The sequence below is a fragment of the Dipodomys merriami genome, unplaced genomic scaffold (genome assembly GCF_024711535.1).
Source record: "Dipodomys merriami isolate MVZ:Mamm:240054 unplaced genomic scaffold, mDipMer1.0.p SCAF_19, whole genome shotgun sequence".
In the NCBI taxonomy this organism is placed as follows: domain Eukaryota; kingdom Metazoa; phylum Chordata; class Mammalia; order Rodentia; family Heteromyidae; genus Dipodomys; species Dipodomys merriami.
This window is the reverse complement of record NW_027203270.1, coordinates 28,583,476-28,606,514: the sequence shown is the minus strand read 5'-3', so window position 1 is coordinate 28,606,514 and position 23,039 is coordinate 28,583,476. Positions and strand designations below refer to the sequence as shown.

The 23,039-nt window shown below is 42.5% G+C and overlaps 1 protein-coding gene across 13 annotated transcripts in view; it reads left to right on the top strand.

The window, feature by feature from the left end:
* Positions 1-85: 85 nt before the first annotated feature.
* Cdk12 (cyclin dependent kinase 12) overlaps positions 86-23,039 on the top strand; it is a 132,597-nt gene continuing 109,643 nt past the window's right edge. For 10 of the 13 annotated variants that reach the window (XM_070028163.1, XM_070028169.1, XM_070028167.1 and 7 more), the window contains exons 1-2: positions 2,914-4,577; positions 15,190-16,074. In XM_070028163.1, coding sequence (XP_069884264.1) covers positions 3,532-4,577; positions 15,190-16,074 — 1,931 coding nt within the window. In that variant the 5' untranslated portion in view covers positions 2,914-3,531. Of the gene's footprint in view, positions 105-2,913; positions 4,578-15,189; positions 16,075-23,039 lie in introns of those variants that run through there. The other 3 variants (XM_070028158.1, XM_070028157.1, XM_070028159.1) reach the window with 3 other exon arrangements.

The window sequence follows — 23,039 nt, the reverse complement described above, 5'->3', positions numbered from 1 at the left end:
CGAAAACTGGTTGAGGCGGAGTTATCGCGAGGCTTCCTTTAACCCGCCTGCCTTCCTTACTGGTTCTTTAGGATTCTGTCACTGGGTACTGAAGTTTCAAGCAGGTAGAGTTCCGTGTTCGCCGAAACCGGAATTTTCTTTTCTTTTTTCCTTTATGTGTGCTGGTACTGGGACTTGAACACAAGGACCTCGGCGCTGTCCCTAGCTTTTGTGCTCAAATCTGGCGCTCTACTACTGGAGCCACGGCTCCACTTCCAGCTGTTTTTGATAGCTTAGTGGAGGTGAGAAGCTCATGGACTTTGCTGCCTAGACTGGTTTCAAACCACAGTTCTCAGATATCAGCCTCCTGAATAACTAGGATTACAGGAGTAAGCCACTGGAGCCCGGGTAATTTTCATTTTGACAGTTAAACATTTTGCAAATTAAAATCTTTCTTGGCTGGAATATGGCGTAGTGGTAGAGTACTTGCTTAGTACGTATGAAGACCTGGGTTCGATTCTTCAGGACCACATAAATACAAAAAGCTGGAAGTGATGCCGTGGCTCAGTGGTAGAGTGCTGGCCTTGAGCAAAAGAAGCTCTAGAACAGTGCCCAGGCTCTGAGTTCAAGCCCCAGGACTGGCCAAAATAATTTTAAAAAAAAAAATCTGTCTCTTGCTGGGGACAGGTGGCTCACTCCTAATTCCTAACCACTTAGGAGGCTCAGATGTGAACATTGAGATCCAAAAACCAGTCAGGGCCAACAAATCCAAAAGACTCATCTCCAATTAACCAGATAAATACACGAAGGTGAAGGTGTGTAGCTCAAGTGGTAGAGTTCCATTTGTGAACAAGAAAAGCTAAACATGCTAGATGCCGGTGGCTCACACCTGCAGTTTGAAAGCAGGTCAGGCAGAAATAGTCCTAAACACTTATCTCCAATTAAACACATACACCCCAAATCAAAACAGAAAACAAGCCAGGAGTGGTGGCTTACACTAGTAATCCTAGTAACTCTGGAGGCTGAGATCTGTAGGTCGTTGTTCAAAGCCAGCCTAGGCAGGAAAGTCTGTAAGACTCATCTCTGATGAACTACCAAAAAAGCCAGAAATGGAGCTATGGCTCCAGCGGTAGATTGCTAACTTTGAGGAAAAAAAAAAAAAATCTCAGGGACAGCATTCAGGCCCTGGCACCTCAGGACTGGCACCAAAAAAGAAAAGCAAAGAAAAAAAACTCATGAATGGAGGTGTGAATCAAGTGGTAGAGTGCTAGCTTTGAATGAAAAACTAACAAGCTGTGCCCACACCCTGAATTCAAGCCCCAATAATGGCACACACTAAGAAGGTGTGTATGGGGGAGGAAGGGGGAGTGTTTAAGGGCTTTCTGCCAGGGCTGGATTAGAACCAGGATTCTCATATCTCAGGGTTTTTTTTCCTTTCTTTTTCTCTTTTGCCAGTCATGGTGCTTGAACTCAGAGCCTGGGAACTGTCCCTGATCTTCTTTTGCTGGAGGCTAGCACTGTACCATTTGTTTTTGTTTTTGCCTGGTCGTGGGGCCTGAACTCTGGGCCTGGGCACTGTCCCTCAGCTCTTCAGCTCAAGGCTAGCACTCTACCACTTGAGCCACAGCACCACTGCCGGCTTTTTTTTTTTTCCTCCTTATGTGGTGCTGAGGAATCAAACCCAGGGCCTCATGCATGCAAGGCAAGCGCTCTACCACTGAGCCAATTTCCCAGCCCTAGCACTGTACCACTTGAACCACAATGTCCCTTCCTGCTTTTTCTGTTTATGTGGTACTGAGGAATCGAACCCAGAGTTTCATGCATACTAAGCAAGCACTCTACCAATAAGCCACATTCCCAGCCCCAACATCTCAGCTTCTTAAGTAGCTAGGCTTACTGGCATGAGCCATCGGCCCCCCAGCTATGTGTAGAATTTTGAAAAGTAAAAATGAGAGGCTAAATGGGACGCCGGTGGCTCACTCCTGTAATCTTAGCTACTTAGAACACTGAGATCCGATTATTATCAGTTTGAAGCTAGCCAGGGCAAAAAAGTCCTCTTAAGACACATCTCCAATTAACCACTCAAAAGCCAGGAGTGGAGTTGTGGCTCAAAGTTGTAGAGCCCTAGCCTGGCCCAAAGAACTCAGGGACCAGGCTTAGGTCCTGAATTCAAGCCCTAAGACAGAAGGGGGAAATGGAGGCCATTAGCAACTTAGAATTTTAGTTCATGATTGGAATGCATGAGGATGAAAGATAATCATCCTGAGAGCCATGGGACCATTTCAAAGGCTGTTAAGTGTAGATAGACGGTTAGATTTGAAGAGTGGAGGTAGTGCCACACAACGGAAGAGCTATTTTAGCATTAGACAGACATGAGTTTGGGCAAGTGCTGTGGCACTTGCAGTTCTAGCTTGATTACCTGAAACTATTTAACGCCCCTGAGTCTGGGATCCTGACTTGTAAAATAGAGGTAGGAATTAAGTTGCAGGATATTTGTGAGGGTTATATAGAAAATGTACTTAAAATGCCAGGTATCATGTAGGTAAAAACAGTTTAAAATTCAGGTACTTAAATTGAAATGTCTCCACATACGTCCTTGTGCGTTAGTAAAAATATTAATATATTGCTAGTTAAGCGACTGTTGCTATAAACTACCTATAAGGAATTTTCACTGGAACCTAGGAGTTTGGTTCCATGAGTTTAGGTTTTTAAGAGACAAGTTTTGCCAGGTCTGTTTTAAAAAAGATCTTCAGACACAGGGGAGGGAGTTAGAAGTGTAAACATATCGCGAGAGCCTAACGGGATGCGTTTGTTGCGCGGATCCTGTTCTCGCGTCGTTTCATTAAGTGGTGGGTAGAGGTGAAAGGGAAGCCCAGAAGCATCGCGAGAGCCCATCAGACTCTCGCGATATTTTCTGAGCACGCCCCTCCCCCCCTTCCTTCAAGTGCCGTTTCGGTTTAAGCTAGTGTGTGACTGAGTCTGTGTGAGGGAGCGAATGTGTGTTTGTGTGTGAGGTACTGAGGTGTGGTGGAGACCAGAAAAGAGGCTCCTTCAGGAGCGAGGGGCGAAGGGAGAGTGAAGGATCTAGGCTGCGGGACCCGGCGACAGGAAGCTGCCCCCAGCCGGGCTACCGGGTAGGGGAAGGGCCGGCGCAGTCCTCACAGGGCCCCAGAGCCGAGTCGGCCTCACAGCCACGGGCCGTCGGCTTCCTACTTCCTCGACCTCCCCGGTGCCCGGGCCTGAGGATTAGCTCGGCGGAGGGGTGGGGGGGGACAGACTCGAGCAGCCGCCCGTGGTTTCCAAACTCCACCGCTGAGGAACTCTTCATTCCTTCCCTCGCTCCTTCGCGGGTTTCTCCCCCCACCCCCCCATGTAGGAGGGTGCTGAGGAGTTGGGAGGGGAGGAGGAGCCTGGCCTACTGTCCGCCCTTTCCCTCCCCACCCCCTTTAGGGGCGCTTTGGTGGGCGTGGAGTTGGAGTTGGGGGGAGGGTGGGGGTTACTTTTGGGAGTGCTGGGGAACTTTTCCCCCTTTTTCAGGCCAGGGGAAAGGGAATGCCCAATTCAGAGAGACATGGGGGCAAGAAGGACGGGAGTGGAGGAGCTTCTGGAACTTTGCAGCCGTCTTCCGGAGGTGGCAGCTCCAACAGCAGAGAGCGTCACCGTTTGGGGTCGAAGCACAAGCGGCATAAGTCCAAGCACTCCAAAGACATGGGGTTGGTGACCCCCGAAGCAGCATCCTTGGGTACAATTATCAAACCTTTGGTGGAGTACGATGATATCAGCTCTGATTCCGACACCTTTTCTGATGACTTGGCCTTCAAATTAGATCGAAGGGAGAACGATGAACGTCGTGGAACGGATCGGAGTGATCGCCTGCACAAACATCGTCATCACCAGCACCGGCGTTCCCGGGACTTACTAAAAACTAAACAGACCGAAAAAGAAAGAAACCAGGAAGTCTCCAGCAAGTCAGGATCGATGAAGGACCGGATATCAGGGAGTTCCAAGCGCTTAAACGAGGAGAATGATGACTATGGGAAGGCACATGTAGCCAAAAGCAGCAGTAAGGAATCCAGGTCATCCAAACTTCATAAGGAGAAGACGCGGAAAGAACGCGAGTTGAAGTCTGGACACAAAGACCGGAGTAAAAGTCATCGGAAAAGAGAAACACCCAAAAGTTACAAAACAGTGGATAGTCCCAAGCGCAGATCCAGGAGTCCCCACAGGAAATGGTCTGACAGCTCCAAACAAGATGACAGCCCCTCAGGAGCTTCTTATGGCCAAGACTACGACCTTAGTCCCCCGAGATCTCACACCTCGAGCAATTATGATTCCTACAAGAAGAGTCCTGGAAGTACCTCAAGAAGGCAGTCTGTAAGCCCGCCTTACAAAGAGCCTTCTGCCTACCAGTCCAGCGCCCGCTCACCCAGTCCCTACAGCAGGAGACAGAGGTCTGTGAGTCCCTACAGCCGTAGACGGTCATCCAGCTATGAAAGGAGTGGCTCTTACAGTGGAAGGTCCCCCAGCCCCTACGGGCGAAGAAGATCTAGCAGCCCTTTCCTAAGCAAGCGATCTCTGAGTCGGAGTCCACTTCCCAGGTGAGCTGTTTGATTACCAGTCCTCTGTAAGATGGGGGTGGGGGTATATAAGAACTGGCAATTTGTCATGACATTTTGCAGTAGCCACCAGAGGTCATGTTAGTTTGGCCATTGATGAGGTGAGATAACAGATTCACTTAAGTATGTGAATTTGGTCTCCCCTTAATCTAGAGTTTAAGAACTAAACATTGCGGGGAGCTGGTAGCTCACACCTGTAATCCTAGCTATGGAGGCTGAGTTCTGAGGATTGCGGTTTGAAGCCAGCCCTGGCAAGAAAGTCCGAGAGACTCTTACCTCCAATTAACCACCAGAAAACCAGAAGTGGCACTGTAGCTCAAGTGGTAGAGAGCTCATCTTGAGCTGAAGAGCTAAGGGATAGTACCTAGGCCCAGAGTTCAAGCCCCATGACCTCAAAAAAAAAAAAAAAAAAAAAAAAAGGAACATTTCACATGGCTCAGTCTTCTAAAGGTAGGTATTTCCCAATAGTGGGAAGTTGTAAGCTTCAAAATCTAGGCAGAATTCTGCCTAATGAATGGCATAGTGTTGTTACTCATTTCCCTGCTTAGTCTTAAATATTAAAAAACCACCTTGGTATCAGTGCTTAAACTTTATAGGAAATGACTGGAGATGAAAAGTTATGAATTTTCACTTGCGTTATTTTGAGGCCATTTGCCTAGGTCATCTTACCAGTCGTGCTGTCTACCGAATCTCCAAACCTGTAAGTTTATTCATTGTCTAATTGTCATTGTTTTAATTAACAGAATGGTCCTCTTTTAACTAATGTTTTAGTGGAAATCCAGCTAGTTAGGTCATTTTCTTTTTGATATTATATAGCTTGGTAGAAACTGGTTCCAAGGACAGTTTAGTTTTTAGCAGCACCATTGATTGACCTTTCTTATGACCATTGGCAATTTTCAAAATTTCCTAAAAATGTGATGATAGTGTCTTTATTTTTTTGAGAAAGTCATATTAGGTTGAAATTTCAGTTTTAGTGTAAATTATCTGTGGAAAATTGTATTCTTGTTTCTAGGTAATGAGATGTACCTCCTTTGTGGACTCATCTCTGCTCACAAAGCAGATCAGGAGCTATAGTCAGATCTAAGTGGAATCTTAGTATTTCTTTGTGACCTTTGGCAAATAATTTAATTTCTCCATGCCTGAGTTTCTTCATGTGTAAAATGAAAATAATAACTACCTACTTCTAGGTTTGTATTGAGAATTATATTAATATGAAGTGTACAGTACCTTTACTTAGCAAATTCTATGTATTTAACACTGGTAGAGAATTACACTACTTTAAAAAAAACCTTGCTTGTGTTTTATATGTCAGTGTATTTTTTGCTGACATTGTTAATAATTATTTTTTAAAAACTCATGAATTTAGCCGGGCGCCAGCTACTCAGGAGGCTGAGATCTGAGGATCGCGGTTCAAAGCCAGCCCAGGCAGGAAAGTCCATGAGACTCTTATCTCCAATAAAACCACTAGAAAACTGGAAGTGGTGCTGTGGTTCAAGCGGTAGAGCGCTCGCCTTGAGTTGAAGAGCACAGGGACAGCACCCAGGCCCAGAGTTCAAACCCTATGACTGACAAAAACAAACAAACAACAAAAAAAAAATACATGAATTTATCAAACTAAAGAGTTCCTGTCAAGGGCTGAAAGTTCTTAGTATTTTCTCCCCATTTTAGTATAAAGATTGCCAAGTAGGTTGAAAGATTTACAATAAACACCTGTATATCTAACAAGTAGATTTTGTAGTTAATATTCATTTATTTATTTTTGCCAGTATTGGGGCTTTAATTCAGGACTTGGGCACTGTCCCTGAGCTTATTTTTGCTCAGAGCTAGTACTCTAGCACTTGAACCACAGCGCCACTTCCAGCTTTTTCTGTTTATGTGGTACTGAGGACTTGAACTCAGGGCTTCATGCATGCTAGGCAAGCACTGTACCACTAAGCTACATTCCCAGCCCTAAAAAAGAATTTAATTTTTGTTATAAAGGTGATGTACAGAGGGGTTATAGTTAAATAAATCAGGTGAAAAGTACATTTCTTTTTGGATAGTGTTACCCCTTCCTTCCCTCTATAGTTAATATCTACCATATATTTGGTTACCTATCTAGTCATCTCCCTACCAATCTTTTTGTTTAACTTCAAAGGTATCAGTATACTTTCCTCTGAACACTTTAGCATGTATACCATTTCCTAGAGTTCAGTATTTTTTTTTTTTTGGTAGATGAGTAGTAAGATTTATACATACTGAAATATATAAGTTGTAAATATACTACTTACAAAGTTACATAGTTTTGAAAGGAAGCCCAAGAAGTATTCTCAGAACATTTGTTTTCTTTTTCTTTGAGAATTTCACTATATAACTCAGATGGGCCTTGAATTCATGATCCTCCTGCCTCAGTTATCCTAAGTGCTGAGATTACAGGCATATGTTACCTTGCTCAAGTAGAATATTTTATTTTCTCCAGAAACTAACATTAAGGCTAACTGAAGAACTTTTGCTGTTACACAGAGTTTAGAAATATAGAAGCCAAAACACTAAAACAAACTACAGTAAGAACTGATTTTTGCATTGATTCTTTTTAGATTAGTAGCAAAAATGTCCTGTATCAAGTTCTCAAGTAAATTGAAGAATCTCTGCTCACTACTTGAAACTAGTCCATTAATGGGAAAATAAATCTAGGAAGAATTGGTAATATAATTTGATAGTAAAGAATGCAAATAAAAAGATATGTTATTCCTGAAAATGCACATTTTCTGTTTGTAGAGAGTATTATGTGTGTATATATTACATATTTTCTTCATATCCATTCTCAATAGTAAGTATAAAAACTTTACAGAAAACTGAATATATAATCTTAGCTATTTAGGAGGTTGAGGTCTTAGGATCTCAGTTTGAAGGCCATCCTGGGCAGACAAACCCTCAAGATTCTTTTTTTTTTTTGGTCAGTCGTGGGGCATGAACTCTGGGCCTGGGCACTGACCCTCAGCTCTTCAGCTCAAGGCTAGTGCTCTATCTCTTGAGCCACAGCACCACTTCTGGCTTTTTCTACTTATATGGCCTAATGTATGCAAGGCAAGCGCTCTACTACGGAGCCACCTTCCCAGCCGCTCCCCCCCTCAAGATTCTTACGTATAATTAACCTTCAAATAGCTACCACTTGAGGCATGGCTCAAGTGGTATAGTACTAGCCATGAGCAGAAAAAGCTGATCAAGAACTTGAGAACTGACTTCAAGCCCCAGTACTGGTAGGGGAAAGAAAAATAAAGTTGGGCGTAGTATACATCCTGTAATCTCAGCATTTAGGAAGCACATGCAGGAAGATTCAAGTTCATATCAACTCTGGGCTGTATAGTGAGCTTCAGGCCAGTCTGAACAACATAGCATAGACTTGTCTCAAAAAACAATACAAAAAAAGTAATTCTTTTGCACAGAAGATGGGAAGAAAAAAATTTGTTTTTGTACCAGGCCTGGGGTTTGAACTTAGGGCCTAGGAACTGTTCCTTGAGCATCTTTTGCTCAAGGCTAGCACTCTACCACTTGATTTCTAGCTTCACTTTTTGCTGGGTAATTGGAGATATGAGTCTCATGGACTTTGTTACCCTAGCTGGCTTTGAACCGTGATCTTTAGATCTCAGCCTCCTGAGTAACTAGTATTACAGGTGTTAGCCACTGGTGCTATTGCAGCAAATATATGCATTTATCTTTTAAGTTTGTTTTTTTTTTTATAAAGTAGAAAAACTAAAGTATTTTTCTCCTTTGGGTTACCAGAATGAAACATTTTAAAACATTGGAAGTAAGTTGAGTGCTACTTGCCCATGTCTATTTGTGAGGTTATGATTAGGAGGGCTATTATTCCAGGCCAGCTAAGGCAGAAAAATTTGTAAGACCTCTTTTCATCAATAGGCATTCAGGTGGTGTTTACCAGGCAGTCACCCTAAATACTTTGGAGGCTGCATTTGAGGATGATAGAGGTTCTAGGCCAGCTGGGACAGAGAAGGCCAAGTGATAGTGCTGGCCTGTCATCCCAGCTAATGTAAAAAGGGAAAAACAGGAGAATTGAGGTCCAGGTACATCCAGGCAGGAAGAAAGATCCTATCTCATAAAATAACTATCTGCAAAAGAAAATAAGTGGAGACATAGTTGAACAGTAGAGCTCTTGCCAAACAAGCGTTAAGCCCTGTATTCAAATCCTAGTACTACCTAAAAAGAAAAAAAGTTGGGTGCTAGTGCTCATATCTATAACCTAAGAGACTCCAAAGATCTGAGGATCAAGGTTGGAAGCCAGCCCTTCAGATAAATCCTAGAGTCTCTTTGTCTCCAATGGTTACCAGCAAAAAGCCTAAACTGGAGGGTGACTTCAGCAGTAGAAAGCCAAGAAAATGCAAGGGAAGAAATGCTTTGTTAGAAATGAGATATCTAGCTGGATACCAGTAGCTCATGCCTGTAATCCTAGCTACTCAAGAGACTGAGCTGAGGATCACAGTTTGAAGCCAACCTAGGCAGAAAAGTTCGTGAAACTCTTAACTTTAAACTTAGACACCGAAAAAGCCAGAAGTGGCTCAAGCAGTAGAGTGAGCACAAAAACACAGGAACAATGTCCAAGCCCTTAGTTCAAGCCCCAGGACAGGCATAAAAAGAAAAAAGAAATGTATCTTTGCATGCACTAAATTAACAGTAGTGGCAGTTGGGTTTCAAATGTCTAGAAACAGGCTGGGAAGGTAGCTCAGCGGTAGAGTACATGCCTTGCAAGCATGAGGCCCTGGGTTCGATTCCTCAGCACCACATAAACAGAAAAAGCTGGAAGTGGCGCTGTGGCTCCAGTGGTAGAGCACTAACCTTGAGCTGAAGAGCTGAGGGACAGCGCCCAGACCCAGAGTTCAGGCCCCATGACTGGCAAAACAAACAATCAAATGTCTAGAAACTAACAATTCAGGGGAGTTAGGGGTGTGTGCGTGTGTGCGTGCGTGCGTGCGTGCGTGTGTGTGTGTGCATGCGTGCGTGCGCGCGTGTGTGCGTGCATGTGCACATGGGCACCTACACTAAAGATTGGACCCAAGGTCTTCTACATGCCAAACAAACACTTTACATTGTGTATGTGTGCACCTGTTTGGGAGTGCATGCTGATGCTGATACTGGGGTTTGAACTTAAATTCAAAGCCTCATGCTCTTGCTTGGCTTTTTTGGTCAAGGCTGGCCTACTATCACTTGTGCCATACCTATACTTTCTGCTTTTTGTTGATTAACTGGAGATGGAGTTTTATAGATTTTCCTTTCCCTGGCTGTCTTTAAATCATCCTCCTCAGATCTCAGCCTACTGAGTTGCTATGATTAGAGACATGATGAAATAGCACCCAGTTAGCACTGTAAATTTGTAATTGTACACACATTACTTAATGCTCCCCATGTTAACCTAATTGTTGTTTCCTCTATTTTTTCAGTCGATGTGGAATTTAAATATAATATTTATATCACTAAAATAACCGCAAGAAGATGATTTTCTAACTGTCCTATTTACATTAGGCTTCTGTTCAGAAATTGAAGGGTTTGTAGAAGAGTTCTTTAGGACTTTTTTTTGTTTTTTTGTGCTGTGCTGGGGCATAAACTCGGGGGGCCTAGCTTTTGTGTTCAAGGCTAATGTTATCTTTGAACTGGATTCTCAGATCTCAGCTTCCTGAGCTAGTATTTTAGACATGAGCCACTGGTATCTGGCTTCGTTAGGAAGATTTGATTATTCTAAAAAAACTAAAGAAATAATAGTTTATATATAGTACATGTATTATTTAGTATTTAGGGTTTTTTTGTTGTTGTTGTTGGTGGTGGTGGGTCTTGAACACTGCACCTGGACACTATCCCTCAGCTCTTTAGCTCAAGGCGACCGCTCTACCACTTGAGCCACAGTGACACTTCTGTTTTTCTGGTGGTTAATTGGAGATAAGAGTCTCATGGAGGGGCTGGGAAGGTGGCTCAGTGGTAGAGCACTTGCCTTGCATGCTCGAGGCCCTGGGTTCGATTCCTCAGCACTACATAAGAAAAAAGCTGGAAGTGGCGCTGTGGCTCAAGTGGCAGAGCGTTAGCCTTGAGCTGAAGAGCTGAGGGACAGTGCCCAGGCCCAGAGTTAAGGCCCCATGACTGGACACCCCCCCCACCCCAAAAAAAAAAAAGAGTCTCATGGAGTTTCCTGCCTGGGCTGGCTTTGAACCATGATCCTCAGATCTCAGCCTCCTGAGTAGCTAGGATTACAGGTATGAGACACTGGCACCTGGCTAGTATTTAGGTTTTTAGACATTTTTTCTGAGAGATGTTTCTCTCAGTTATGATTCAAGCAGAAAATGTTTCAGCCAAGTAAGAGGAGTATTAGTAATTTTTTTTTTTTTTTTGTCGGTCATAGGGCTTGAACTCTGGGCCTAGATGCTTGTTCCCAAGCTTTTCAGCTCAAGGCTAGTGCTCTACTACTTGAGCCACAGCACCACTTCTGGCTTTTTCTGTTTATGTGGTGCTGAGGAATCAAACCCAGGGACTCTTGCATGCGAGGCAAGCACTCTACCACTGAGCCACCTTTCCAGCTTGAATATTAGTATTTTTAAGGGTGAATAGAAATTTGATAAATCTACCTAACGTGCGTGCGTGCGTGCGTGCGTGCGTGCGTGCGTGTGTGCGTGTGTGTGTGTGTACCAGTCCTGGGGCTTCAGGTTCTGGGCACTGTCCCTGAGCTTTTGTGCTCAGAGCTAGCACTCTACTTGAACCAGAGCTCCACTTTCAGCCTTTTTGGTAGTTAATTGGCGATATGAATCATAAGCTTTCCTGCCTGGGGTGGCTTCATGCCTCCATCCTCAGATCTTAGCCTCCTAAATAGCTAGGATTACAGGCATGAGCCCCTGGCTCACTCTCAGTGTACTACAAGACTACTTTCAGTATTTTATTCTTGTCTTTTTTTTTTTTTTTGTGAGTCGTGGGGCTTGAACTCTGGGCTTGGGCACTGTCCCTGGGCTCTTCAGCTCAAGGCGAGCACTCTACCGCTTGAGCCACAGTGCCACTTCCAGTTTTTGAGTGGTTTATTGGAGATAAGAGTCTCAAGGACGGGGCTGGGAAGGTGGCTCAGTGGTAGAGCACTTGCCTTGCATGCCAGTGGCCCTGGGTTCAATTCCTCAGCACCACATAAGCAAGAAGAAAAAAGCCAGAAGTGGCACTGTGGCTCAAGTGGTAGAGCGCTAGCCTTGAGCTGAAGAGCTGAGGGACAGCGCCCAGGCCGAATTCAGGCCCCACAACCGGACCCAAAAAACAAACAAACAAAAAAAGAGTCTCACGGACTTTCCTGCCCAGGCTGGCTTTGAACCACGATTCTCAGATCTCAGCCTCCTGAGTAGCTAGGATTACAGGCGTGAGCCACCAGCGCCCAGCTTTTATTCTTGTCTTATTGCAGTTGTTTTTTAGTACTTTTGATTGATTCCAGGTTGTGTCTGCGTGTGTGTGTGTGTGTGTGTGTGTGCGCGTGTGTGCGTGTGTGTGCCCGTGTGTGTGCGCGCGTGTATGCGTGCACGGATGCATGTTAATGGAGATTGAACCCAGGGCCTTCAACATGAAGTGTCCTACCACTTGAGCCATGCTCTCAAGTTTTTGGGTTTTGTGGTAGAGTCTAGATAACTACCCAGGCTGGTTCTGAGCTTGCAGTCCTTCTGTTTCTATCAAGTAGCTGGGATTACTGGCATGTAGCACCATACCAGCTTCCGAAAGTAATTTTATATTTTAATATGAGGAAGGAGATGTAGGACTTGAACTTAGGGCTTTATGATCTCCTTTGGCTTTTCACCACTTGACATGCCTCCAGTCCAGCTTTTTTTGCTAGTTAATTAGAATCTCACAGTTTTTTTTTTTTTTTTTTTTTTGGTCATGGGGCCTGAACTCTGGACCTGAGCGCTGTCCCTCAGCTCTTCAGCTCAAGGCTAGTGCTCTACCACTTGAGCCACAGCACCACATCTGGCTTTTTCTGCTTAGAGGAATCAAACCCAGGGCCTCATGTGTGCAAGGCAAGCCCTCTACCACTGAGCCACCTTCCCAGCCCTTTGTTTGTTTGTTTTTTTCTTTTTCTTAGTCATTTTTTTTTTCCTGATCTAGTCACATTACATTTCTAGTGGGTTGGCTTTTTTAATTTTATTTTTCCTCACATTGAGGCTTAAGTAGGCTTTAGTTAAAAAAACAAAAGGACTTAGTGAAATTTGGGTTCCAATTTATAATATTCTGTTCCATAGATTCGCAGACTTTAGTCATTGCTTATGGAGAAAATTAATTCAAGGGTTGGGGCATGGCTCATTTTTAGAGAACATGTCTGGCAAGTTTACAGCTCTGAGTTCAAACCCAAGTACTACCACCAAAAAAAGAAGAAGAAGAAAGAAGAAGAAGAAAGAAGAAAGAAGAAGAAGAAGAAGAAGAAGAAGAAGAAGAAGAAGAAGAAGAAGAAGAAGAAAATTAATTGTCCTCATGAAGCAGAGATCAGAAAGATTGCCATTGAGGCCAGCTAGGGCAAAAAATTAGTGAGATCTCTATCTCAAGCTGAACGTGGTTGTTTATACTTGTGATCTCAGCTATGCAGAATGAAAAGGTAGGGAGATTGAAGTCCAAAACCCATCCAGGGCAAAAATGTCTGAAAAATGACAGAAAAAGGTCTGGGAGTATGGCTTGAGTAGTAGAGTTCTTTTTTTTTTTTTTTTGGGTCCGGTCGTGGGGCCTGAACTCTGGGCTTGGGCACTGTCCCTCAGCTCTTCAGCTTAAGGCTAATGCTCTACCACTTGAGCCACAACGCCACTTCCAGCTTTTTTCTTTTTGCTTATGTGGTGCTGAGGAATCGAACCCAGGGCCTCAGGCATGCAAGGCAAGTACTCTCCCACTGAGCCACCTTCCCAGCCCCGAGTAGTAGAGTTCTTGTCTAGGAAGCTAAAATTCTTGAGTTAAACTCCCAGTACCACAACAACAAGAAAAAAGGATTCAATTAAGTGATATAAAATAATGCCTTGCCTTAAGAGTTTCTGGAAAGTTGACTGTAAATCATTTTATAGTTAAAAGTACCAAGACCTGTAATTCTAGCACTCAGAATGATGCAGGAGGATCTCTAGTTCAAGGCCAGCCTGGACCATATAATGAGATCCTGACGCATAACAAAAACAAAAATACCAGGACTGTTGTATTTTTAAAAACCTCTAATACGTTATTTTTGAAAAACATTTGTCTGTTTGTAAATTCTAACTTTTGTATATTTGTAGGTTTTCTTTTCTTCTTTTTTTTTTGGTCAGTTGTGGGGCTTGATCTCTTGATCCTGGGCTCTGTCCCTCAGCTCTTCAGCTCAAGACAAGCGCTCTACCACTTGAGCCACAGTGCCACTTCTGGTTTTCTGGTGGTTAATTGAGGATAATATTCTCACAGACTTGCCTGCCTGGGCTGGCTTTGAACTGTGATCCTCAGATCTCAGCCTCCTGAGTGGCTAGGATTACAGGCACCAGCGCCCGAGTCATAGTTTTTCTATAGGCACAAATTTATTATGAACTGGGGCTACAGAAACAGCATTTTTTTGGGAATCTGCCTAATTTAAAAAGTTGAACTTCTTAACTGATATAACCTACTAATACTATACAGCATGACTCTAGGTGAGGGGGAGTAGGTGAGTATTAAGGATTGAACCCAGGCCCTTGTACCTGGTAGGTAAATGCTCTCTACTACTTACCACTTGAGCTAGGCTTTATCCCTTAGAGTGTGACTTTATCATGTTTTCACTTTATTAAAGATTAGAACAAAAAACTGAAAGTAAGCATTGCACATATGGCTGTTTTCTCATGTACAAAAAAAAACATGTTTCCATCTTCCTTCAATTAAATAAGTAAAAAAAAGTTTTAGTATTAAATGATTAAAACATTTTTTTTTGGTCGGTTGTGGGGCTTGAACTCTGGGCCTGGGCGCTGTCCCTCAGCTCTTCAGCTCAAGGCGAGCGCTCTACCACTTGAGCTACAGCGCCACTTCCGGTTTTCTAGTGGTTTTATTGGAGATAGGAGTCTCACGGTCTTTCCTGCCCGGGCTGGCTTTGAACCGCGATCCTCAGATCTCAGACTCCTGAGTAGCTAGGATTACAGGCGTGAGCCACCAGCGCCCGGCTGATTAAAACATTTTTATGTAGGATTTAGTTCCTTCAATTTTAAAATTAAGTTTATTTTTAGGATAGTTTTGGTTGCTTGGAAAATTATGAAAATAATACAGAGGATTATATGTCTTCTGCACCTAGTTTTCTCTGTCAGCATCTTACATTAATGTGGTACTTTTGTTGCAGTTAACCAATACTGATACATAATTATTTACCACAGTCCTAAATTTGTTGTGGATTATTTAATCTTTATCTCATTATCATTTTGTGTTCCAGAATCCTATCCTTGATACCACATTCATTACATTTAATTGTCATGGCCCTTTAGGCTTCCTTATATTGGGCTTTTCTCAGACTTTGTTTTTTATATCATATAATCTATTTTCAGATTGATGTTAGGTCAGAATGGGCTTAAGGTTACAGTTCTCTACTTATTTAAAACCCTTTTTTTTTCCTTTTTTTTTTTTCCTTTTCTAGTAGGAAAACCATGAAGTCCAGAAGCAGGAGTCCTGCATATTCAAGACACTCATCTTCTCATAGTAAAAAGAAGAGATCCGGGTCTCGAAGTCGTCATTCCAGTATCTCACCTGTCAGGCTTCCATTGAATTCCAGCCTAGGAGCTGAGCTCAGTAGAAAAAAGAAGGAAAGAGCAGCTGCTGCTGCTGCAGCAAAAATGGACGGAAAGGAATCCAAAAGTTCACCTATAATTTTTCCTAAAAAAGAGAACAGTTCAGTAGATGCTAAAGATTCAGGCTTGGAGTCTAAAAAGGTACCCAGAGGAGTAAAATTGGAAAAATCTTCCACAGATACTGAACTGGTAAATGTAACGCAATCAAACACAGAGGTCAAAAATTCTTTAGATACAGGGAAGGTAAAATCGGATGATAACTCTGAGAAGCATCTTATAAAGGATTTGAAAGTACAGGGAACAAAAGACTCCAAAACAGTGCCATCGAAAGAGGAGATTGTTTCTCTAAAGGAAACAGAGACCTCAGAAAAGGAAACCCCTCCACCTCTACCCACAATTACTTCTCCTCCTCCTCCTTTACCATCTACTACACCTCCACCTCAGACACCTCCCCTACCACCTTTGCCTCCATTACCAACTATTTCACAACCACCTCTGCCTCCTCCCCAACCAGTATTTAGTCAGGCTGTTGTTTCTAGTACTTCAACTTTGCCTCTTTCTACTCATACAAGTAGGACATCAACTTTGTCCTCTCAGGCAAATTCTCAGCCCCCTGTACAGGTTTCTGTCAAGACTCAAATATCTGTGACAGCTGCTATTCCACATCTGAAAACTTCAACATTGCCGCCTCTGCCCCTTCCACCCTTGTTACCTGGAGATGATGACATGGATAGGTAAGTCCTTAGTAAACTAGGAAAATTAACCCTCTTGATCTAAATAATGTAATTTCTTTGTTGTTGTTATTGTCCTGGGGCTTGAACTCAGGGCCTGGGCTCTGTCCCTGAAGTTTTTTGCTCAAGGCTAGTGCTCTATCACTTGAGCCACAGCTCTATTTCTGGCTTTTTGATGATTAATTTGGGATAAGAATCTCATGGACTTTTCTGCTTGGGCTGACTTTGAACCATGATCCTCAGATCTCAGTTTTCTGAGTAGCTAGGAATGGTAGAGGTGTGAGCCACAAGAGCCTGGTTCCTAAGCTGGTTTTAAACTCATGATCTTCCTGCTTCAGTCTCTCAAATATTGGAGTTATAGTTGTGTGTCTCATGCCTATCCATATTTTCTCTTTTTAAACTTTGTCAAAACCACTCTAATGTCTGGCTGTTTCAAATGCTTTGTGAATGTGAAGTGACTGTTCTTTTTGGTAGAAAAGTCTGTATTTATGATACTATTACTTGGGAAGAGTAGGATTTGAGGCCTAGTAAACCCATTTTTTTCATAGGTTTATTAATAAGGTTAATTTGGATTAAAGTTTTTATTAAGTAGTCAAATTAATTACACTTAAGTAGCCTTAAAATGTCTTCTTTGTGTGTGTAGGTCCTTGGGATTAAACTCAGGCCTGGGCACTGTTTTTGAGCTTTTGTGATCGAGGCCAATGTTCTACCACGTGAGCCACAGGACTGACAAAAAAAAAAAAGAACTGAAATACTATGATTTTTTTTTTTGCAGGGTGGGGTGGGGGTAGTTCTGGGTTTTGAATTCAGAGCTTTGTGCTTACTAGGCTGATGCACTACCACTGAGCAATACTAAGCATAGATCTGATACTATGGAAGGAACTTGGAAGGAATTAGGAACTATAATCAATTGGCAAAATGGCCAAAAAAAAATTACAAAAATTAGCATGCCCATATACTATGGCAATGTTTGTGTTACTGGCTTTTTTATTGAGTCTGCCTTCTATTCTCTAGGGTATATGTGGCATGTATTGCAACAAATTTTTCATTGTAAGCACAAAAATAAGTGCTGTTAATTTTATATCCCAAAAATCCCAATCCTCTATTATTTCATTCTTTTTTTTTAATTGGTCATGGGGCTTGAACTCTGGACTTGGGCGCTGTCCCTGTGCTCTTCAGCTCAAGGTGAGCACTCTACGGCTTGAGCCACAGCACCACTTCTGGTTTTTGAGTGGTTTATTGGAGATAAGAGTCCCGGGGTTTCCTGCCTGGGCTGGCTTTGAACCGTGATCCTCAGATCTCAGCCTCCTGAGTAGCTAGGATTATAGGCGTGAGCCACCGGTGCCCGGCTAAACCTCTATTACTTTCTAGGTGACATCAGTAGTTTGAATGATGGTTCACTTTAGCCTTGAGGTCTATTCAGAACATAGGAAGTATAAGTATAGTATGGAAAGAACAATAAGGAAAAGATTATTTTACTTGCTCATGGTTGGCACTCTGTCAATTGAGTCCTGTTCTAGTTTGCCATTTTGTTGGTTAATTTGAGATGAAGTCTTAATGCCCTGATTTCAAACCATGATCCTCTAGGTCTCAGCCTCCTGGGTAGGTAGACTTACAGGCTTGACTCATCAGTGCCTGGATTTATTTTGTATTTTGAGCCAGGGTCCTGCAGTTGTTGCTTGTCGTGTCCTCAAGCTGCTAGGCTCAAGTCATCCTTCTTCAGCTGATGCGATGCCCACCAGAACTGAGTTAAAGCCTCTGAGACTACAGATATACATCATTATAGCTATCTATGGAGTATTTTAAAGAATGATTCAGAGCCAGGTGCCAGTGGCTCATGTCTGTAATCCTGACTACTCAGGAGGCTGAGATCTGAGGATTGAGATGCAAAGCAAGCCCAGGCAGGAAAGTCCATGATACTCTTATTTCTAATTAACCACCAAAAAGATGAAAGTGGTGCTGTGGTTCAAGTGGTAGAATATTATCCTTGAGTAAAAAAGCTTAGGGACAGCTAGCACTTGTGTTTCACACCTGTAATCCTAGCTACTCAGTAGGCAAAAGATCTGAGTGTTGCAGTTCAAAGCCAAACACAAGCAGAAAAGTTTGTGAAGCTCTTTATCTCCAATTTAAGCACTAAAGAAGTGGAGCAGTGACTGGCTCAAATGGAAGATTACTAGCCTTGAGCAAAAAGGAACAACTCCCAGGCTCTGAATTCAAGCCCTGGGACCTCCTCCCACAAAATAACTCAGGGACAGAACTCAGGCTCTGGGGTTCAAGCCCAAGAGCAGCACAAAAATAAAATGAATGAGCATAAGAATGACTTCATTACTAATAATAGTGGCCAATCTGATTTTCTTTTTTTATATTTATGTGCTGGTCCTGGGGCTTGAACTCAGGGCCTGGCACAGTCCTTGAGCTTTTGTGCTCAAGGGTAGTGCTTACCACTTAAAAACAGCTCCACTTTTTTGGGTGGTTAATTTGAAATAAGAATCTAATTGAGTTTTCTTCTCAAATTGGCTTCAAGCCATAATTCTCAGATCTCAGCCTTTTTAGTAGCTAGGATGACAGGCGTGAGCTGCAGTGCCCGGCTTCAATCTGATTTTTTTTTTTTGGGGGGGGGGTGCGGTCGTGGGGCCTAAACTCTGGGCCTGGACGCTGTCCCTCAGCTCTTCAGCTCAAGGCTAGCATTCTACCACTTGAGCCACAGTGCCACTTCTGGCTTTTTTCTTTTTGTTTATGTGATGCTGAGGAATTGAACCCAGGGCCTCAGGCATGCAAGGCAAGCGCTCTACCACTGAGCCACCTTCCCAGCCCCTTCAATCTGATTTTTAATGAAAAGTTTCACATTATTTCTAATATAAATAGGTATATATTAATTCTCTCACTTGAGGACTTAGAAAAAACAGAATCTTTTCATGTAGAAAAATTTTTAGAAGCCAGGCACCGTGGCTCACACCTGTCATCCTAGCTACTAGGAGGCTGAGATCTTAGGATCAGGGTTCAAAGTCAGCCCGGGCAGGAAAGTCCATGAGACTATCTCCAATAAACCACTAGAAAACCGGGAGTGGTACTGTGGCTCAAGTGGTAGAGTGCTTGCCTTGAGGTAAAGAGTACAGGGACAGCACCCAGGCCCAGAGTTCAAGCCTCATGACCAACAAAATAAATAAATAAATAAATAAATAATATATATAATATTTTTCTTGTTTCTTTTCTTTCTGTCAGTCATGGATTGCAGGCATGAGCCACTAGTGCCTAATTCAGAAGGTTTTTTTTTTGTTTTGTTTCTTTCTTTTTTGTCGGTCAAGGGGCTTGAACTCTGGGCCTGGGCGCTGTCCTTCAGCTCTTCAGTTCAAGCCTAGTGCTCTACCACTTGAGCCACTGCGCCACTTCTGGCCTTTTCTGTTTATGTGATGCTGAGGTATCGAACCCAGGGACTCATGCATGTGAGGCAAGCACTTTACCACTGAGCTACCTTCCTAGCCCCAGAAGTTGTTTTTGTTTTTGGCCAGTCCTGGGGTTTGAACTCAGGCCTGGGCTCTGTCCATAAGCCTCTCTCTCATAGATAATAATCTATATAGGGCTATGAGAAAAATACTTCTGAGTGGGCTGGAAATGTGGTTTAGTGGTAGAGTGCATGAAGCCCTGGGTTTGATCCCTCAGTACCACATACACAGTAAAAGCCAGAAGTGGCACTGTGGTTCAAGTGGTAGAGCACTAGCCTTGAGCAAAAGAAGCTCAGGGTCAGTACCCAAGCACTGAGTTCTAGCCCCAGGACTGGCCAAAAAAATTTATATATATATCTGAAGTATAACATGTCAGAGTAGAATGCAGGTTTCCAGAGGTGGAATAATTCTAATAAAATACATGTATCTTTCAGATTAGAGATGAAGGTAAACTAAGAGTATTCATTGCTTACTTGTGTGTGGCAGTAGAGTTAGCTTTTTTTTTTTGCTTGAGTTAGCTTTTTTTTTGTCGGTTGTGGGTTTGAACTCTGGGCTTGGGCGCTATCCCTCAGCTCTTCAGCTCAAGGCCAGCGCTCTACCACTTGAGCCACAGCGCCATTTCCAGTTTTCCAGTGGTTTATTGTCGATAAGAGTCTCACGGACTTTCCTTTCCCAGGCTGACTTTGAACCGTGATCCTCAGATCTCAACCTCTCAGTGGCTAGGATTACAGGTGTAAGCCACTGGCACCCGGCTTGAGTTAGCTTTCTTAATATGTTGAGAAGATAAAGTGAACAAAACTTACTTTTTTTATTTTGAATTCTTTTTAAACTTATTGTTTTGTTGTGTATCGATTGATCCTGAAAATGTCTTTTCTTTTTTTTCTTTTTTTTTTTTTTTTGGGTCCGGTTGTGGGGCCTGAACTCTGGGCCTGGGTGCTGTCCCTTAGCTCTTCAGCTCAAGGCTCGCGCTCTACCACTTGAGCCACAGCGCCACTTCCAGCTTTTTTCTTTTTGCTTATGTGGCGTTGAGGAATCGAACCCAGGGCCTCATGCATGCAAGGCAAGCTCTTTACCACTGAGCCACCTTCCCAGCCAAATGTCTTATTTTCTTGGTCAATGTACTTATATTTAAATGTGATTATCAGTTGTTTTCCATATGTACATAAATTATTGAAGGTAAAAAGATGGAAATTAAGATTTCTTCTATTATCAGTTATATAATATATATGTATGTAATATATAAAAAATGCATATTTATATACACATACATAATGTCAATCCTGGAGCATTTTTTTCTATTGTATCCATGTGTCAGCCGTTCCTATGTTTGACATAAAAAATAGGTTTGTTTTATACAAAATCCTTGCTGCCTAGGCATGAGTGGCTTGTGCATTTAATTCTAGCTACTTAGGAGGCTTGAGATCTGAGGGCTGTGGTTCAAAGCCAGCCCAGACAGGAAAGTCTGTGATAATCTTATCTCCAAGTAAGGCACCTCCCACCCCCTGCAAAATGGAACTGTGGTTCAAGTAGTATAATATTAGCTTTGAGCAAGAAAGTTCAGAGTTCAAGCCTCAGGACCCCTCCTTCACACCCCACTGAAAGAACTTTGCTAAAAGACAACTTAAAGCTAGATAAAAGATTCATTTATTTTCCTTACAACTTTTTCTTGAGACTACAACAGCTTAAATTAAGAGAATATGGCATACATATCTTTTTATTGCCTAAAACACAGAATATAATCAATAAATGGTGCTTATTTAAATGTTGGTAGAGCATCACTTGTGAGTACAAAGCCAAACAAGTGTGTGTGAGGCCATGAGTTAAAATCCCAGTAATGGCACAAAAAAGTAAAATAGATATTGTAAGGGATATTATTCCCTTACTATTCCTTATAGTTCTAGGAATTATTCAGGTAAAACATCTTTCATGGACGTGTGTGTGTGTGTATGTGTGACTTTTCATTAGCTTCTTGAGTAGTAGTAGTATAAGCATGAGCCACTGGCACCTGTCTTTTATGACTTTTTTTTTTTAATTGGAGGACGTTGGAAGGGTGTTGAAATTCTTAGCTCTCTTTAACCTTCTGTTAACATGAGGGACCAGAAAAGCCTCATTTAAGCCAGAAGAGGAGGTATGGTTCAGATGGTAGAGCACAAGCAAGCCTCCAGTGGAAAAAGCTAGAGATTAGTTGTAAGTTCAAGCCCCAATACCTGTACAAAAGGGGTGTGTGTGTGTGTGTTTATCTATTCCGAGAAAACTGTGCTATTGTTCCCAATCTGACAACTGTGATTGGCAGGTTTTGTGAATCCTGCTACCAGTTGTCTTAATGATTCTCAAGTTGGTGTTTGGACCCTTTTTCTTTATTATATTTTTAGGCTGAGATTTGTTTTTCAGATTACTGTTAGTGTACAATTTCCAAATAAATAGGGTGATTTCAAACAATTTTTAATTAGTTTTAATGTATTCTTGTTAAATACAAATACTGTTTCCTTTTCCTAAGTTCTTTCCATATTATTAGTAATAGATTGTTGTTAAATTGTTGGGCTCTTGTCCATTGTTTAATGAGTAGGCTTCCTGAATTTTGAGTTTGAGTGATACTTGATAAATATTTTTTTCTTCATCTCTGTAGAAATCTATAATTTTAGGAAGAACAAAATTTGGTAAAGGAAAGGTGGGTACTGGTGGCTTATGCCTGTAACCCTAGCTTCACAGAGGCTGAAATCTAAGGATTGCAGTTTGAAGCCAGCCTGGACAAGAAAAGTTTATGACTTTTTTTTTTTTTTTTGGTTCGTTGTGGGGCTTGAACTCTGGGCCTGAGCACTGTCCTTGAGCTCTTCAGCTCAAGGCTGGAGTTCTATCACTTGTGCCACAGTGCCACTTCCAGTTTTCTGAGTGGTTTATTGGAGATAAAAGTCTTTCAAGGACTTTGCTGCCCACTGTTGGCTTTGAACCTCCACCCTCAGATCTCAGCCTCCTGAGTAGCTAGGATTACAGGCAGGAGCCACTGGCACCCACCCAATAAGACTTTTATATTCAATTAGCAAAATACTGGAAGTGGCTCAAGTGGTAAAGCAGTAACTAGCCTTTAGCACAAAAGCTCAGGGACAGTGCTCAGGCCCAGAGTTCAAACCCCACAACTAATTCTGTGTTTCTCTCTCTCACTCTGTCTCTCTCTGTCTCTCTCTCTCTCTCTCACATACACACACACACAAATTCAAATTGATAAAGGAATGACCATATTCGAAATTTTTACTTATAATTTTTTTCCCCATGTGTTTGGTTTTCTTCTTTTTTTCTTTTTCTTGTCAGTCATCAGACTTGAACTTGGTGCGTGGGCACTGTCCCTGAACTTTGAGCCACAGCTCCACTTCTGGTTTTTTTGGTGATTAAGAGTCTCATGGACTTTCCTACCTGGACTGGCTTTGGAACTGAATCCTCAGATCTCAGCCTCCTAAGTAGCTTAGGGTTACAGACATGAGCCACCAGTGCCTGGTTTAGATGACTTTAGATGTGGTAAACAGTTACATT